General features: G+C 42.2%; 1 protein-coding gene across 21 annotated transcripts in view; it reads left to right on the forward strand.

Annotated features, from left to right (window-relative positions):
• The window catches only part of KATNAL1 (katanin catalytic subunit A1 like 1), a 57,451-nt gene extending 48,957 nt beyond the window's left edge, over window positions 1–8,494 (forward strand). For 17 of the 21 annotated variants that reach the window (XM_060394069.1, XM_015098149.3, XM_012184638.4 and 14 more), the window contains one exon: window positions 462–5,088. In XM_060394069.1, coding sequence (XP_060250052.1) covers window positions 462–660 — 199 coding nt within the window. In that variant the 3' untranslated portion in view covers window positions 661–5,088. Of the gene's footprint in view, window positions 1–461; window positions 5,089–5,915; window positions 6,052–7,991 lie in introns of those variants that run through there. The other 4 variants (XR_006060970.2, XR_009595126.1, XM_060394070.1 and 1 more) reach the window with 3 other exon arrangements.
• Window positions 8,495–18,267: the final 9,773 nt, after the last annotated feature.

Below are 18,267 nucleotides of genomic sequence, written 5' to 3' on the forward strand. Positions count from 1 at the left end.
ATATCTACTGTGTGTACATATATTCATGCTCGAGGGAGAAAGGTTCTTGACTTTTCTTCCTCTGCTTAGATTATAGACAAACTGGCATAAGATTTAAGTTATCCTAACGTTAGCCTTATATTTATTTCCAGGTCTGCAATTCAGTATTTCATAATTCCCCTTCAGTTTCCTAGAGTTTTGGGCTGTCTGTCAAGAGCAAGTGAGGGAAAAGAAAATTCAGCACCATCTGAGCCCAACCTAGACTTGTAGGATTCACCAGCAGTCCCTTTTATGGTTAAGTCCTTAGCATCCTGTCTTCACCTTTCCTGAACCCTCAGAATGTCTCTGAAGTGGAAAATTCTGAGTGGCATTGTAAAAACATGTAAAAATGATCTTTTGAATGTATTCCGTTAACTTTATCATAATTGATGTGTCTGAAACATTCACAGCAGTAAATTCTCATGATCCTGGTCTGTTTTTAGGGATGCATCCTTAATGGCCATGAGACGGAGAATCAATGGTCTCAGCCCAGAAGAGATCCGTGCCCTCTCTAAAGAGGAGCTTCAGATGCCCGTGACCAGAGGAGACTTTGAGCTCGCTCTTAGGAAAATCGCAAAGTCTGTCTCTGCAGCAGACTTAGAGAAATACGAAAAGTGGATGGCAGAATTTGGATCTGCTTGAATTTTTGTCAGCTCTTTCATTTCTGGTATTTTTGTCTATAAAATGTTAAGAAATTCCAGCAATTTTTTTTTTTAAACAGGTTTAGAACTTTTCAAAGGAAAACAATTTAAAACCACAAAGAGTACACATGTAGTTGAGAAATAAGAAAAGCCTACTTAGAGAGCCTGACATTCACGTATCCATGCTTTACTATTGCACACCCGCACCAGAGTATGGAGGGCTGAAGAAAGTGACCCATGTGCTGTTATAGAAACTTGTTTGCAGAACATCTAGAAGAAACTCTGTTTCTGACTTTGCATTTTTTTTTCCCTCTTCTTTGCTCTGAGCATGAAGGACCTGTTTCTGTTGACTTTTAGCATCAAAACTGGGTTTGTGTCAGATCTGTTCCTTGTTGTGAAGAGTGATAGTTTTGGAATAAATAATGAATCTGCTAGTTAAACCTTCAGCATTCAGCCACTACTGTTAGAGGCCGTTACACCGTTTGAATGTTTACCTTCCCTTCCCTCACCATTTCCTCTACTAGCTATTTAATCACTTATTGAGCTTTGTGGGGGTGTATAGCTTCATGCTTTGTGGGTTTTGAATCATCTTGCCAGGTGGCTCCTCTGGTCTGGAGTATTTTTGCTGGCAGTACTTCATATTGGAAGGGCAGGAAAAGTATCATGTTTGCATAAGACCTTCCTCTTCGTTCTAGACTTCTGAGTCTGTTTTCACTCTTCTTTCAATAAGTTCAACAGATCAACCCTTGCTCTAACATTGTGTTTTGCTGAATTTGCCTTTCGTATTCTAAATAAATGCTTTGGTATTCTAAACAAGTCCACTCTCTTGTGGCTAATGCAAAACAAAGCAAACTCTTTATGGTTTTCTGGACAGCTTGTTTATTAACAAAACAGCATCATGCGTAATGAATGATGTTCAGTTGAATATTTAGAAACCAGTCCTTGTCTAGGTTGAGTGCCTGTATGCACACTAAGGTTAGGTTAGGAATCAGCCTTGCTCATTCACTTCAGCAGGAATTAGACAAGAAGGAGGCCAGAAAAAGAGAGGCTGTGTATCTAGTTTTGAGTAGCCGAATGTTATTTTAAAAAATTGCATTATTTTGACTGGGCAACCTATGCTTTGATAGTCAAGCTTTAAAAAAGTTTGTATTGGATGGTATCCTGAATTTTCAATTTTAGACAGTAGCTAATAGTTTAGCTAAAAATAATATAGCTTTTTTGATAGTTGAAGATAACTTAGCAACTTTCTTAGGAGCTTTTCCCCTACTAAGAACTATGTAATTTTTAGATAAGTCTGACTCTGACCTGCAGTATTCATCTGATGCTCTAAATCACCCTCCCCCTTTCCTCTGAGGCATAGATTAGAAGAGTTAAAATCATGAGATATCATGATTTTATTTTAATTGAATTAGTTCATCTTAATTCTTTTTATTCATGAACTTTTAAAATGAAGAAATAATCCCACTAACATAATCTTGCAGACTATTGCCAGCCAGTAGCTTATTTTTTTTCATGAAGTCCTAGGGGTCATCATTAAAACCTTAGTGTTTTGATTGCCAAAGTTTTGTATATGTTAGTTGACTAGTTAGACCATATTTCTAGATTTTATGTTATTTGTCTTGGTTTCTGTTTCAATTTTTCCTGACTTCTTCATGCATAATAACATGGTAATTGTGGTTTTTTAAAAAACTGTCAGTTGATTAGTTCCTGGGAGCTTGTCTTCACTGTGTTCTGTCAGTCGTGTGTGCTTTTTCACTTCCCTGGTTTCTCTGTCAGAGGATGGTGAAAGCTTTGTATGTCTTAACCCCTTAAAGGATCCTGGCTCTAGCTAAGGAAAATGAAAGGCACCGTAACCTGCGTGTGCTTTGGAGAGATAATATATAAAAGTTTTTCTCTCTTCAAATTTGCTTTAAAATTAGAACTGGAATCCATTTGCTTGAAAAATACAGCTATTATAGACCTGGCTGTTTACAAGAACCATTTTTGCCATTTCCCAAGCTACATGTTTATTGTGAACATGTACACATGTAATTATGGAGAACCTGTAAACCTGTTACATGTTTACTGCAAACATTTTGCTTGCATAATTCCTTCGTTTTTAAAAGGAAATTAATATTCATGAAATGTGCCAGACAAATGGCTGAAACCTTCTATAAATCCAAGTAGAAAGTAGACGTTGGCGTCCCAGGTTTTGGCTTCTAGTGAGCAGCATCGTCAGCATTCCAGAATGACCAGATACATGCTGGGCTTGGACCTCTGCCTCCAGAAATGCCAGGACAGCTTGGAAGAAGTAGCATGCTATGTTCCAGCTGCCTGTGGGGGCTTTGTTTGGGCTCTGGAGATTGTACTTTTTATGATGTGATATTTGACTGTCAAAAAGTAGGCTGAAATCACTAATTATTCAAAAAAATGAGCAAGTGTCTGGTGAATCTACTGTAAACAAACATATAGCTGCTACACCAGGAAAAATACACCGCCCAGATTTTCAATATAATTGTCACTTTTCCACTTTGCTATGTGTAGGCTGACTCTTTGAAACATGACATTATTGATGCTGTAGGTTTTGAACAGCTTGAGTTTGTTTGAATTCCTTTCTGGGAGGTTTCTGTATACGCTGCTGAATCCATGATGAGAATCATAGATCAGCTGACACTGCTCTGTTTTTACTCTCCTGACCCCGAAGGACTTTGAGGTCCAGTGAAGGACGAGCCAGGCATTGCTTGTCCTGTGGGATTTGGCTCCTTCCGGGTTGTTTTGATCATTGAGTCTTGGCATAATAGATTCCCACACTTCGTTTCTCTTGCGAGTTAGTAAGTCACCTTAGGGTATTTCCTGTGTGATAGGCATAGAATGCTAAGGGTAATTGCTGGCCTTTTCCAAGAAAGGGCCACTTAAACCACATAAGGAAGCAATGGTAATCATTCTTTTAACATTCGTTTTGTATCTTCTGTTCCATAACTGTTTTGATTGTATAGATTTGTTTATATACTATATATACTACTTACTTTGTGATGTACATACTATTTATGTGAATTTAAAAACCTGTCACAATAGAAAAGGCTAGGAATTACAGTTGGAAGGCATATTGGAGGAATTCAGATATTTAAACCCCAAATGTTTTAGTCTCATTGCTGCTAACTTTTTTTTCAGAAAAAGCTAAAACCATATTATAATTACTGTGTTTACTTATTTATACTTTTAAATTAGGCTTTTTATACTTATTTATTTAATTTTTTAGGACATTTGCTTTTAATGTTGTTTTCTCTTGTGGAAACGATATGAATATTTAAAAAATAAAGCCCCTAAGTAACACTTATGTTTTTAAACATTCACAAATTGACAATAATTCTTTGCATTTTTATTAGTTTTTTTTTTTGCTTTGAATAACTCTTTAACTTTAGGGATATTTCTAAATTTTCAGTTGACTTGTTAATAAAAACAGGGAAAATATGAAGGTAATGTCATCAGATTTAGTTTTTTTATTTTACCTTTCTCATTTCTTGATTGATTTTATTTTATATATATAAAAGTAACCTAGATTCTGCTTTGTACCAGCAGTGTGTACGTTTCTGTACGTTTATGGAAATTTGGCATAACAAATAGGGAATTAATATGGAGGTTTTCCTCCTATGAAAGGACTCTGATTTTATGTTCAAAATTATAAAACACACTTTTGTTCTGCAAGCTCTAAAATGACTAAATATTGCCCTGTGGAAAACCTGAGTCTTTGCACATGTCATTTCCGGAGTCTACCTCAGTTCAGCAAACTTAGTTTCACGTGGGAATGAACTGAACCATGTTGAAATTCAGTTCATCATCTAGGCAGATTTGTTTCTTGAATTGCTTCCTTCTCTCTCCTCTCTCACTCCTTTTTTTTTTTTTTTTTAACACTGAAAGTTTAATTGAAGATGCTAGTGGTTCTTCCTCTGGCAAAGCCACACCCTCCAGGTGAAGCCTCTGCGAATGTCTACATTAGTCTTCCCACCTCTGTCACGGCGGCTTCACCACCTGTGCTTCCATTCAAGGAGAAGTTTCAGACACAATGCACTTTCTCAATAGCTTCATAAATACACACTGTTGTGGCAAGGACCTAACCCTTCCTGTACAAGGACCTGAGTGCTTCGTGACGACACACGGAGGTGGGCACGTGACACGTCCATTCACACAGCAGCAACTGATGCCCTCGGTTAACGCTGTGTGGACACAGCGTCCAGTAAGGTCACTCTGCGCTGTGACCGTTGGTGTTCTGTTAAGATTTTCATTTCAGTGTCTGTGTCCCAGTGTTTTGAACCTAACTTAAAAAGATGTTTCCAAATTGTATTTATTAGATGTGCTTTTCCTTACATTTTGTGTGGCCACGTCGCTAGTTTCACGAGCTGAGCTGTGTCTGTGCCTCGAGTGTAATTTGGTAATAAATTTCTAGAGTGTGGCTTGTCTGTGTTTTCTTTGTGGTTCGTGTTTGATCTACAGTCTCTAGTCCACTTTTTGCCACCAGTGGGAATAACAAATCCCTCACAACAAGGGATGACTTTTTCCAGAGTTTTAGTTCTGATAAAATCACATATTGTAAACCCGTTATTTTGTGTTTGCCATGCATTATGCTAATAACTTCAGGCTTGATACAGGTAAGATAAGAATGGCTTTTCAGTTGATTCTGTTTTAACAACTACATTTGTCTTCCTTGTGTAGGACCATTTTGCAAAGTGGGTGTTCCATAAGGTGAATTTTCTGGGTGTCTATGTCTTATTTTATGAATCCTCCAAAACTATTTTTTTTTAAATTCACATGCTTTATTTTTTGAGCAGTTTTATGTTTACAGAAAAATTAAGCTTGTGTGTCAGTAGAGTTCTCATACACTTCTTCCATCCTCACCTCACCCCGCCATTTCCCCTTTTATCAGTATCTTCACTTCAGTGTGATTGACTTGTTTTAGTTGGGTCAATATTGATTATTACTAAAGTTCACAGTTTACATTTCACTTCACCAGGTTTGACGAAAGCATCATGTTGTAAACCCACCATTACAGTGTCACACGGATAGTGTCACTGACCCCAAACCCTCACCTTTACCCCTTCTCTTCACCCCTGCAGCCAGTGGTCTTTCTGCTGCGTCCGCAGCTTGCCTTTCCCAGGAGGCCGCATAGCTGCAGCCGCACAGCATGCGCCCGCTTCAGAGACAGGCTTCTCTCGCTTAGCCGTATGCATTTAAGATTCCTCCTCGGCTTTTTGTGGCTGATGGTTCATTTCTCTTCATCAGGGAATAATATTCCATTACGTGGATGTGCCAGTCTGGTCACCCATCACCCACTGAAAGGACATCTTGGTTGCTCCCAGCCTTCAACATTCATGAACAAAACTGCTGTCAGCATTTCTGCTCAGCGTTTTGTGTGGACGTAAGTTTTCAGCTCATTTGAGTACATACTTGAGAGGACAGTTGCTGGAGTGTGTGGTTAAATTATGTTCAGTTTTGTCAGAAACCGCCAGGCTGCCTTTCCAGGTGACTGCACCACTCGCATCCCCAGCAGCCGTGAGTGAGGGTCCCTGTGGCTTGGCATCCTCATGGGCATTTGGTGGTGTTGAGGTTCTCGTTGTGCCATGCTAACAGGGGTCTCCTGGGTTCTCAGTGCTGTTTCGATTTTGAATTCTCTAGTGACATAAGGTCAAACATCTTTTCATAATGCTTATCTATTTTTAATTGGCTTTTATTAAAAGCTTTCTAAAAGATGTCACACTTGTTCTCTGACTTTGTAGAACAGAGAATTTGAACATCACCTTCTCTTTGTGATTCAGAGTTTTCCTTGTGATGTGCCCCCACTCAGCAGCCAGTGGAGGGGCGAGCAAGCTTTTCTGCCTGTCACTCCGTGGTCTTTGAGTTGTGGCATTTGCTTTCATAGCATTTTTACTCTCTTGTTATCAGGCTGTCAACCTTTATTTCTCTTCCAGTTTCCGACCTGCAGTCTTTCAATGAACCTAATGGAAAGAAATACATTGTTAGACGTGTTAGAATTATGGGTAAATTAGGAGTACAGCCATTTAGGGGTGAGGAGTGATGGGGAGGTGTGCTGCTTGAGCGTTCAGTGTTTGTGTCGTTTCTCTAGGCTATCTGTGGCCTTTTAGCTTTATCTTTGGTTCCCAGAGTGTTCCAGGTAGACCCAAGTGTGAAGCAGTTATTTATGCATCATTATTTTGTCATGTTGTATGATATTTATAGCTGGAAGGCACCTAGCAACAACTTGATTCCGCGGCTCCCCTTTCTTCCTTGCTGTGACTGTTGCGGATTTGATCTCTTAGAGGGTATAAAGGAAAAGAATGAGGTACAAAATTAATTAAGGACAAAAAGAGGACACACGCGTGGCTAGGGCCTTCTTCCCTTTAGTCCCTTCCACATTCTCCAGCGCCCATGGCCAGTGCCGCCTCCCACCGTCCAGTGCTGTGCTGACTGCTACACGGCAGAGGACACGCGTGCTGGGGATTTGCCTGGGCCGGGACTTCAGTTGCAAACAGTGAGGGAAGCCTTGCCTGGCCAGGGGCAGCTGCTGCTTGCAAACAGATGGGGAGAGAGGCAGGGTGGGCTCGAGTCTCCTCTGGCAGATCCCATCCACCCAGGTTCAGACTTGGGAGACTGGCACCCCGAGCTCTCCTCCCTGCCTGCCTGGGTGTCACCGTGGTCAGCTGCTCCCGGCCCAGCAGAGGCCGGGATTCACCAGCGACTCCTCCCCCTCCGATTCCCAGCCAGTCTTGCTTCTCCAGCCAGGTGAGAAAGGGAGTTGAGAACACGTGTATTCGGTGCCCACGTCTCATCCTCTTTGTGATCTGAAAAGTCACGGCCAGCTCTTCCCCGATTTCTGATTTTCTAAGATCTTCTTAGCACCTTTCCTGTGAGTTGTTGAGAGGCTCAGCAGTAGCCTCAGGCATTGAGACCTGAAATGGGGAGCAAATGATCTAGTCCAGGCCCTTCCTGTTATAGGTGAAGGAACGGAGCCCACGGAGAGTTTAAGATGTGTGTTCAGGATCACATTCTGAATTGGGAAATAGGACAGCTGTCTATTTCTCATTTTGATAAATGCTGCAGGTAAGATATAAAGAAAGCATGCCAGACAGCAAGCACATTTATGAAGGGGCTTCAAACATCTGCAGTGTGGTGCAGATAGAGATGGTTCATCCAAGTAGATGGTAGTTAAGAATAAGAAATACCAGATGAATTGACATCATACGGAACTGGCGCTGACATTTGTAATGTTTGCTGCACGCTAGAACTTTTCCTTTATTGCTTTATTAAGTCCACACATTAGTTTTAAGATGTATTTACTATTATCCTTTTTTTTTTTTGCAGAGGGCTTCCCTGATAGCTCAGTTGGTAAAGAATCCACCTTCAATGCAGGAGTCCCCGGTTCGATTCCTGGGTTGGAAAGATCTGCTGGAGAAGGGATAGGCTACCCACTCCAGTACTCTTGGGCTTCCCTTGTGGCTCAGCTGGTAAAGAATCCACCTGCAATTTGGGAGACCTGGGTTCAATCCCTGGGTTAGGAAGATCCCCTGGAGAAGGGAAAGGCTTCCCACTCCAGTATTCTGGCCTGGAGAATCCTGTGGACTGTATAGTCCACAGCGTCGCAAAGAGTCGGACACAACTGAGTGACTTTCATGTTCACGTTTTTTTTGCAGAAGCAGCAGATGAGGCTAATAGGGTGACTTGCTCTAGTCATTTGTCTCCTAAGAAGCAGAAGAAGGAATGGAACCTAAATTAGTTTACTTCCAAAGCCTAGGCCTTTGCCATATTCCAAACAGTGTTAAATGCAAAAGTTCTCAATTCTTGAAATAAATGTTAACATTCACCCATTTTTCTGAGGTTATTGATCACTGTTCTACGTCCCTTTCCTCTAGTGCCTTTTTTTTTTTAACCAGGAGACTTTTGGGCAGACTACAGTGATATATTCTTTTGTAGTACTTATGTTTCTAATGATAGGAAAAAATAGTGGCTTGTGTTGTGGGATTAGCATGAATTTGGGGGACTTACATGGTCCAGTGGTTAATAATCTGCCTTGTAATGCAAAAGACTCAGGTTTGATATCTGGTCATGGAACTAAGATCCACATTTTGTTGTTCAGTTGCTGAGTCGTGCCTGCCTCTCTGTGACCACATGGACCACAGCATGCCAGGCTTCTCTGTCCTCTACTCTCAGGATCCATTGAGTCAGTGATGCCAATGAACCATCTCATCCTCTGTTGTCCCCTTCTCTTGCCCTTAATCTTTCCCAGCATCAGGGTCTTTTCCAGTGAGTCAGCTCTTCACATCAGGTGGTTGAAGTATTGGAGCTTCAGCTTCTGTATCAGTTCTTCCAATGAATATTCAGGGTTGATATCCTTTAGGATTGACTGGTTTGGTCTCGCAGTCTAAGGGGCTTGAGTCTTCTCCAGCACCACAATATGAAAGCATCTACTCTTCAGCGTTCAGCCTTCTTTATGGTTCAACTCTCACATCTTTACATGACTACTGGAAAAACCATAGCTTTGACTATACAGACCTTTGCCAGCAAAGTAATGTCTCTGCTTTTTAATATGCTGTCTAGGTTTGTGATAGCTTTTCTTCCAAGGAGCAAGCATCTTTTAATTTCATGGCTGCAGTCACCATCTACAGTGAACTTTGGAGCCCAGGAAAATAAAATCTGTTACTGCTTCCACTTTTCCCCCTTTTGTCATGAAGTAATGGGACTGGATGCCATGATCTTAGGCTTTTAATGGTGAGTTTCGAGCCAATTTTTTCACTCTCCTCTTTCACTTTCAGCGAGAGGCTCTTTAGTTCCTCTTTACTTTCTGCCAGAAGCGTGGTGTCATCTGTATATCTGAGGTTGTTGGTGTTTCTCCCAGCAATCTTGATTCCAGCTTGTGCTTCATCCAGCCCAGCATTTCGCATGATGTACTCTGCATAGGAGCTAAATAAGCAGGGTGACGATATACAGCCTTGAATTACTCCCTTCCCAATTTTGAACCAGTTCATTGTTCCATGCCCGATTCCTAGCTGTTGCTTCTTGATCTGCATACATGTTTCTCAGGAGGTAGGTAAGGTGGCCCGATACTCCCGTCTCTAAGAATTTTCCAGTTTATTGTGATCCACACAAAGGTCCCACATGCCCAGAAGCAACTAAGCCCACACACAAACTGCTGAGCCAGCACCGCAACCAGAGAGTCTCTGTGCCTCAGCCAAGACCCCATCTAGCCAAATAAATAAAAGCCATGACTTTGGGAATATTGTTGCCCTTTGCTGTATCTGAGGGTAAAAGTACATCTACTTCTCTTTCAGGGCAGGCTTTATGAAATGAATTGATCATTCTGAAAGTTTCTCCATGACTTGCCCTGGCTTCAGTGTCCACATTTGAAAAACTACCCCAGAACCGAGTTTGTAAGTTTAGCTCTGAATGTTCAAAATGCTTTCGATTAGCACATCTTAAATAACTTCTTTCAACAAATAACTAATCATGGTCTGACTACTGTATTCCATAACATAAATCCTAAACAATAGTGTTAGTAATTGTTGTAATTAAAGATGGTTGAGTCAGGCTTCATTTGGGATTTATAAAAATACCTCCAGCTATTTTTCAAACATGTTGAAATACATTTTATAACATTTCTAAAACATACTTCAACAAGAATATTTCCTCTAATTTTTAAACCCTTGTGTATTTTAAAGGGAATTTAATTCACATTTCTGGTTCATTGGCACGTAACTCGTCACTGTTATTTTTTAAGAACAATTTAGAGGACTTCCCTGGCGGTCCAGTGGTTAAAAATCTGCCTCCCAACGGAGGGCATGTGAGTTCGATGCCTGGTCAGGAAACTAAGATTCCCACATGCTGCAATTAAGACCCAGTGCAGCCAAAAATAATTTTTAAAAATTTAGTTTCCAAGTCCTTAGGAAACCCTTTTCAAATTCTGTGAGCCTTTAAAAGCCTTTGCCGTAGTCAGACTTTTTTCTCCAAGATAAATGTGTGTGCAATGCTTTAGTTTGGTTTATAATGCAGAGCCTGTATTTCAGAATCTAAGTTCACTCTGAATTTCATGTAATAAGTTGTTCTGCCTTTACTGTAAGAACTCGCTTCATTGGTGTCTCTTCAAAGCACGTTTCTGTGAAGAACTGGTGATCGAAGTGCTCTCTTGAAAACCCAGCGCGCTGACATTCCAGGCTGCCTCCTGGAGTCACAGCACAGGGAACAGGTGTGGGTTGATCAAACACAGCAAGCCCAATTAGCTATTGATCGGGGATCTGTCACGTCTGCTGAATATACACATTTGTACATATTCAAATAAATATGTACACATTCATAAGAATGTTCACATCCTCATAGGTTGTCTGTTTTGTTTGGACCTCTGTAAATTCTAACAAAACAGTATTCTATTCTGGGTTAAATTGATAATTTATTGTGTGATGACTGTAATTGTTCTCATCTGTCTTCAGAAGTGTTTTCCACCTGAGATTTGGTTCAACAGGTTTCTGTTGCCTAGCAGTGGGTCTCTCAGAACAGCTTTTTGTGTAGTTTTAATTGAACGGGTTGACTGTGTAAAATTGTCTTAGGAAAAGTAAGGTTATTGCTGGCAAGGTAAAAGGAAGTATGCTGACAACTAATTGGACAAAATGTCATCCCGAACAGCGGCTCTAAGAGATTTGTAGAGACACAGCAACTTAAGAATGGAGTTTGCTCAAGGCAGCTAGAGACTGCATCCATAAATATTCACAGTAAAAGAAAAGCACCTTTTTCCTAGGTTCTCATTAGAGAATGGTATGAAATACATATTTGCAAATCATAAGAAGCAACCTCTTTAGTTACTATTCTTAATGAAACCTCATTTCACCCTGAAGTTTTCAGTGTGGGATTATTAAACAATGAGAACATCTTTTCAGTACTTTTCAAAGTATACCTATTTCTTACACAGTTAGTTAGTTTGTACTATAAATTAATTTTTAATATTTTAGGACAGTCTTTTATGATCAGATAAGTTCCTTTTAAAATTTAATACCTGACTTTTTCTTTCTTCATACCAAAATGAAAAACCTCTTGAAAGGGAGACTTTTACCTTTTGCTTTTATATGATAATTATTTTACTTTTCAAAGGAATTATGCCTATAATATTAAGATTGTTTTTAATTAAAAAATTAAAAAAAATTTTGGCCACACCATTTGGCATGTGGGATCCTAGTTCTCGGACCAGGGATGGAACCAGTGCCTCCTGCTTTGGAAGTGCTGAGTCTTAACTACGGGACTGCCAGGAAAGTCCCTAGAGTGGTTTTTAAAGAGCAGTATTTATAGAAATCCAGTCAGTCCCTGCCCTCACTTTTGCCTCTGAAAAGCCCTTGGCATGCAAGTTAGTCGTGGCTCTTGACCTCATGACCTTTGACTGATGGGATAGGAACGTGCTGGTCACATTGTGTGACCTGGGACACAAACTCCTACAGGCTCACAAACTCCTGTGATGGTGGCTCTCTGCCAGTTAGATGCTTGTGAGTTTTACACTGTATTATATTTACTAAATGATAATTTACAGAATATTTGTAATTAAGTAATTTATAAAAATATGCACAAAATTAAAAAAATTAAGGACTATAAATATGAAAACGGAAAATAATTTTACTGACACAAAATACCTTCCAAAAATTATGAATAATATTTGTATTGAGAGCCATGAGATTAAATATGCTTCATTTAAAAAAACCAAACCTTGGTCTAGGCTAACTAGGTACAGTGATTCCGTTAATTTTCATGCTTACTTTTAATGGCTTTTGTAATGAAAAAGTTAACCACAAAAGTGTGTAGATCCAGGTGGAAGAAATAAATCATTGGCTGCAGTTATAAATCATGAGCTTCATTTTAAAATTAGGGCCATTGAATATGCAGAAGTTTTCATTTAACTTTGGCTGTTAAATTTGCATCTTTCCTGGTATCAGTCAGTTCTTGCAAATTAATTGGAAGGTTGCATTTTGTATGAATAGTTTAAAAACCCACTGAAGCTCTTCACTGGGAAGATTTTTAAATAGGGAAAATCATTTCAAGTTAAATTGCACATGTTAGAGTTTCTAATAAGAGACTCGCTGTTTGGGGCAACAAAATCACAGAACAGTGGAAACAAATCCTTGGGTCAGGGCCTGGGAGTCTTGCCTCCACCTGGCTCCTTGACCCTCCTATGCCCATAAATTCTTGTTATTAGTCCCACTGACGGTTTTCCTGATTCTTCTCAGCCTAGAGGTGCTCGCTTCAAGGACTTAGGACAAGTTTAATTCCCATCCTGAGTGTTCATGTCTCCCCGGATTTGGAATAACTCCTGACTTTCAGACATAGGGATATATCCTGGTCCACCTCTTTGTTTTCACTGATCAGCCATCCCTGTGCCCTGTCCACCAGAGGCCCTCTACCTCCTGCGGACAGGGAGCCCTGGGGCCGTGCCCTCGCCAGCTCCTGCCCTGGGAATGCAGGGGGCTCTCCCAGTGTGAGGCTCCCAAGGAGGACACTGCTGGCCGACCCATCCTTGTTGATACAGGGGTACAGCAGGTAAGCTAAACGTGAGTGGGCTTGCGGGGGCACCCACAGCAGGACAAAGGCTGCTGTTTCTCGTAGGGAAGCGTGAAGAGGTGAGACTCAGACTGGAGGGAAGAAAATGGGAGGAGGAGGCTGAGTTTGCAAAGGCAAGGAGTCCCCCTCATGTGTTCTGTGCCTGGGTGAGGGATGTCTGACCTCGTTGGGGCCCTGTGGACTCTGGTTGGAAGGCCCTGCCCTTTGGCTAGAGATCCGTTACTATGGAAATGAGGGCCTGTCTCGCAAGAGCACTGTGGGGCTGGGAGGACTTCAGCTGGGGAGTCAGACTGGGATTCCAGCCCCTGCTTCCCAGCCCCAGGGGGGCAAGTGGCTTATCCTCTCTGTGCCCCTGTTTTCTCATCTTCAAATGGGGATGGTGACGATGGACCTTCCTTATAGGACTGCTGGGAAGATGAAATGAGATACTTGAAGTATAAAGTGCTTATCAGTCTCAGGCCCCACCATAAAGTGAAAGTCGCTCAGTCATGTCCAACTCTTTGTAACCCCATGGACTGGGGCCTGCCAGGCTCATCTGTCCATGGAATTCTCCAGGCCAGAATACTGGAGTGGGTAGCCATTCCCTCCCTTCTCCAGGGTATCTTCCAGACCCAGGAATCAAACCAGGATCTCCTGTGTTGCAGGCAGATTCTTTACCACCTGAGCTACCAGGGAAGCCCATGGCCCCATCATAAACCCTCAATAAATGTAAGCTGCACAGTGTGCTAGAGTTGACTCATGAGAGGCTTTTCTGGAGCCAACTGTTGACTATTAAAAACAACATTGCCAGTCTTTCAACCTGCTGATGGCTTGAAATCAGCTATGGTGAGATTATTTACACCGTGGAAACTAGCAAATACCACAAGTGAGGCTTCCTCCTCCACAAGGCCTCCTTGCAGAGGTAGTTCCGGGCACATCACTGTAGCTCCCTTTATTTTGTTTGGGTTTTGTTTGTTTGGGTTTTTTCCTGCAAAATAAAGCAGCTTCGGTTGCCCAGCCTTGCTCTCTGTCAGTGCCTCTGAGATCAGTAGATGGAGTGATGACCCTTGCATTCAGAGTGCATGGGGTCTGTTCGCTTGGCAGTGAGCCGCTTTGACTCAAGGGTGGGAAGGGATCTGCCGCAGTTAGGGACCACTCTTCTTTGAACTAGACTTGGCTCTGAGGCTTCTATTGTGATGGAGCAGAAATCTTAGGATACCAGAAATAGCCCAAAGTGTCCCACTACCCTTTCATTTGCTGACAAGCACAGTCTGAACTGTATCGAGGTGGTCCCCACACTACTTTTACCAAAAGTGGGATCCTAAAGTCACCCTGAAGCTTCTGGACCCCCAAATTGGCCTACCCAGTGGCCACAGTAGACACGTGTACACTGAAGTGTTTTGCCAAATGCTTCTTGAGCTCTTGGGATATTTTTCCAGCAAAGGTAGAGGCTAGAGGAGAGAGGCTTCTGTCCGTCCTTCTCTTAGTCCCTTTTGTCAACCAAAGCATGGATGTTGGTGGTTGTGCTCTTGCCCTCTTTACCACACTAAGACCCAGATTTCTCTCTCTTTATAATAGGAACAATACAAGCAAGCATAATTTCCTCAAAAAGAAGCACTTTAAACAGGGAGCTGACAAACTACACACTGTCTCACTGTCTTTTCTTAACTGCAGATACAGATGTGTGTCCTGGAGAAGGTCACATAGGGAAGAGCTTGGTGTTTCTCGCATAAGAATCACAGACGGGAGCTGTGGTTTGCTTTTCATAGAAAGAAAAAGCATTACATCATGTCAGAGGGTCTCAGGTTTCCTAAAGAGGGGGGTGGCTTCCCAAAGTTTTCTGTATAAGGAAGTCTTCTGTGTAATCCACAGGGGATTATGCACGGAGGGCATCTAGAAAGATCTAGCCTGGATTTATTTTTCCGTATTTTTCTCATTTGAATCTCATACAGATATTTATTGATTTATTTAGGTGTATTAGGGGGCTTCCCTCTTGGCTCAGATGGTAAAGAATCTGCCAGCAATGCAGGAGACCTGGGTTGGGGAAGATCCCCTGGAGAAGGGAATGGCTACCCATTCCAGTATTCTTGCCTGCAGAATTCCATGGACAGAGGAGCCTGGTGGGCTACAGTCCATGGGGTCACAAAGAGTCAGACACAACTGAACGACTAACACTTACATCCTTAGTCTTTTATGTAGACCTTTATAAAGTCAGTTTAGCTTACTGAATGCCCAGCAAATCTGAGGCACAGCCCCTGCCTTGCAGAACTCATCCCATAGAGAAAGCCCGGAAACAAACCATCGCCAGATCCATCCATCAGCCACGGTGAGCACGTGGCCAAGCAGCAGCAGAGAGGAGGAGAAGCGCAGAGAAGGCTTCACAGAGGAGGTGATACCAGCCAGGCTCTGAAGCACAAAGAGGAGTTCATCACGTGGCGAGAGAGGTGACAGTCCCCACTCGCTGCTGACTTGTGTTAGTCTGCCTTCTATCATAGCAGGTTCTTTTCCACAGTAGACAGCGGCGAGTTCTGGGAGGCAGGGGCCATTGGTCACTGCTGTCCCCCCTGCAGGGTGGCACATGTCGTGGCTCCGTGCCCGGTGGGCACTGAGACTCCTACTAGAAGGCTCTGTCTTCACTGTGACCCTGTAAGCAAAAGCCCTCATGAGAAACACTGACACGAAGAAACTTACTTACCACATGGTGATGGCGAAGCTGGGATTGGACATTGGCTCCCCAGCCGAAAGCCCAGGTAGGGCTGGGTGTTAGTCTGTGGACATGACCTAAGTAAACGCAGAACTTCAGTTCCTTTCATCTTTACGTAGCTTAGAGTTGTAACAGCTGGTCGTGGAGTCGCTGACAGACTGCTTTGCCCATCTTCTCAGGACGGGTGGCGGTGGCCTTGGGTGCTTTGGTTTTGACGAACGTGGAGGAAGGTCTGGCTCTGCAGTCAGTGTCTTCTCAGTCTACGAATTCCCCTCCACTTTGCCAGGTCCACAAGCAGCCTGGGGTTCATCTTGGAGTTGTTTACGGGACGTAGTTTTTTCCACATATGAATCAAGCCTACTTTATAAATCAAAAAGCATTTCTTAATTTGCAATTGTATATTAAATTCACACGTTTCAGATGGAAATTCACAAAATCTATTTTGCATTACTCACACTTCATAGTAATTTCTTTTGGCTATTGCCCTCAGGCTGTAGAAGAGTGAAAAAATATATATTTGAATTCTTTGTTTTGACTTTGTTCACAGATTGTTAATCTAATTAGTGCTCTTTTTTCTCTAAAAGTAACATACACAATACTCTCTGAACAAAGACTGATAAGCAGAGACAGGTTTGCCTTATAACCATGTTCGTCTCACCTAGATTATCATGTCACTTCACTCGGAAAATTCGTCTGTTTTTCTGCCCTAATTAACTGCATGAAGTTGATATGTGCCACTAATAAAGTTGATATCTGCCTGTCAAATGGTGAGGAAAATAATGTCCAAATTAGATAATGCTGTAAGACTGATCTGTTTCAGAGCCAAAAGGGACCTTGCAGGTCGTTGAATCCAGTGTTCTTCATATTGAGCAAGAGAACCCATTTGTTCTATGAGAAACCTTTAAATACTGTGCTTTCATTCAAATGAACAACTGCCAAAAAAAAAAAAAAAGAAACATGGCCTAGGGGATGACCTCTCTGAACCAAGAATCCACTGTGAGATTTCAGAGGCCACATGAGAGGGATTCAGGGATAGGTTCAAGGTTTCCTGCAGACCTGTGGGCAATCAGAGACCAGGGAGTGGCTTGGGACTCTGATGATAAGTCCAAGGTCTGCCTTTACCCACACTGAACTCCAGTTCAAAATACAGCGAATGGAGGGCATCACCGTGATGGTGGTGGTGTGCCAGCCTCAGATTCCCATGGGCAGCAGCTGGGGCTGCGTGTTTGGAGAGCTGTGCATTTCTGGCATCCGTGGGAATGAGGCTGCTGCAGCCAGGAGCTTTCAGTCTAAGAGCACACATTAGCCGTGTCATCTTTGTCCTTCTGTGAGTAGTTCTCGTATGTGCCCCATGGAGGGTGGTGAATCGGTCAGCTTTCTCTCGGTAAGGCTGAAGGATGAAATAAGCCCCAGGTTTCAGTGGCTTTCAGGAACAAAGGTATGGCTCTTATGCTCATGTCATCTGCAGCTCTGCTACAGCTGTGATTTTGCTCCATACAGTGGTCCCTCCTTGAGATCCCTAAAACCTTCAGTGACTCTGTTCTCACAGCACTGGGAGGAGAGCAAGGGGGTTCGCAAGCCCTCAGAGGCTCTTAAAACTCCTCTTGAGATGTCACACACATCAAGTCTGTTACCATCCACTGGTCAAAACAAGTCACATGGCCAAACTTTTTGTCAGTGGAATCAGGAACTATTCTCTCCAAGAGGTATCAAGAGGTATAATCCTTCTCCCAGGGTGGTGGTGGTGATTCAGTCACTAAATCATGTCTGACTCTGCAACCCCCTGGACTGCAGCACACCAGGCTTCCCTGTCCTTCACTAACTCCCAGAGTTTGCTCAGACTCATGTCCATTGAATCGGTGATGCCATCCAACCATTTCATCCTCTGTCATCCCCTTCTCTTTCCTTCAATCTTTCCCAGCATCAGGGGCTTGGTTCGAATAATTGGGGCAGGACTGCACTCCGCACAGGTGGTACCCACCAGGTAACTGTGCTTCACAGCTACTTATCCGCTTTGGCTGGTTCAGCTATTCAATTTGGTTTTCCCGGTTGCTTTTTTCTTTTTTGTTTTTAATTTTTTTAAAATTAATTCTTATCGGAAGATAGTTGTTTACAATGTTACATTAGTTTCTGTCATTTAGCAAAGTGAATCCACTATATGTGTACGTATCTCCCCTCTTTTTTTGGATTTCCTTCCCATTTAGGGTCACCTCAGGGCATTGAGTAGTTTCCTGTGCTGTACGGTAGGCTCTCACTAGTTATCCACTTTATACACAGTGTGAGTAGTGTATGTATGTCAATCCCCGTGGCTTTCTGTCTTTAACTTTCATTTTTTTCTTATTTGGAATTTTTAGGATTGGAAAGCCAGAA

Source organism: Ovis aries, chromosome 10 (assembly GCF_016772045.2).
Source record: "Ovis aries strain OAR_USU_Benz2616 breed Rambouillet chromosome 10, ARS-UI_Ramb_v3.0, whole genome shotgun sequence".
NCBI lineage: Eukaryota > Metazoa > Chordata > Mammalia > Artiodactyla > Bovidae > Ovis > Ovis aries.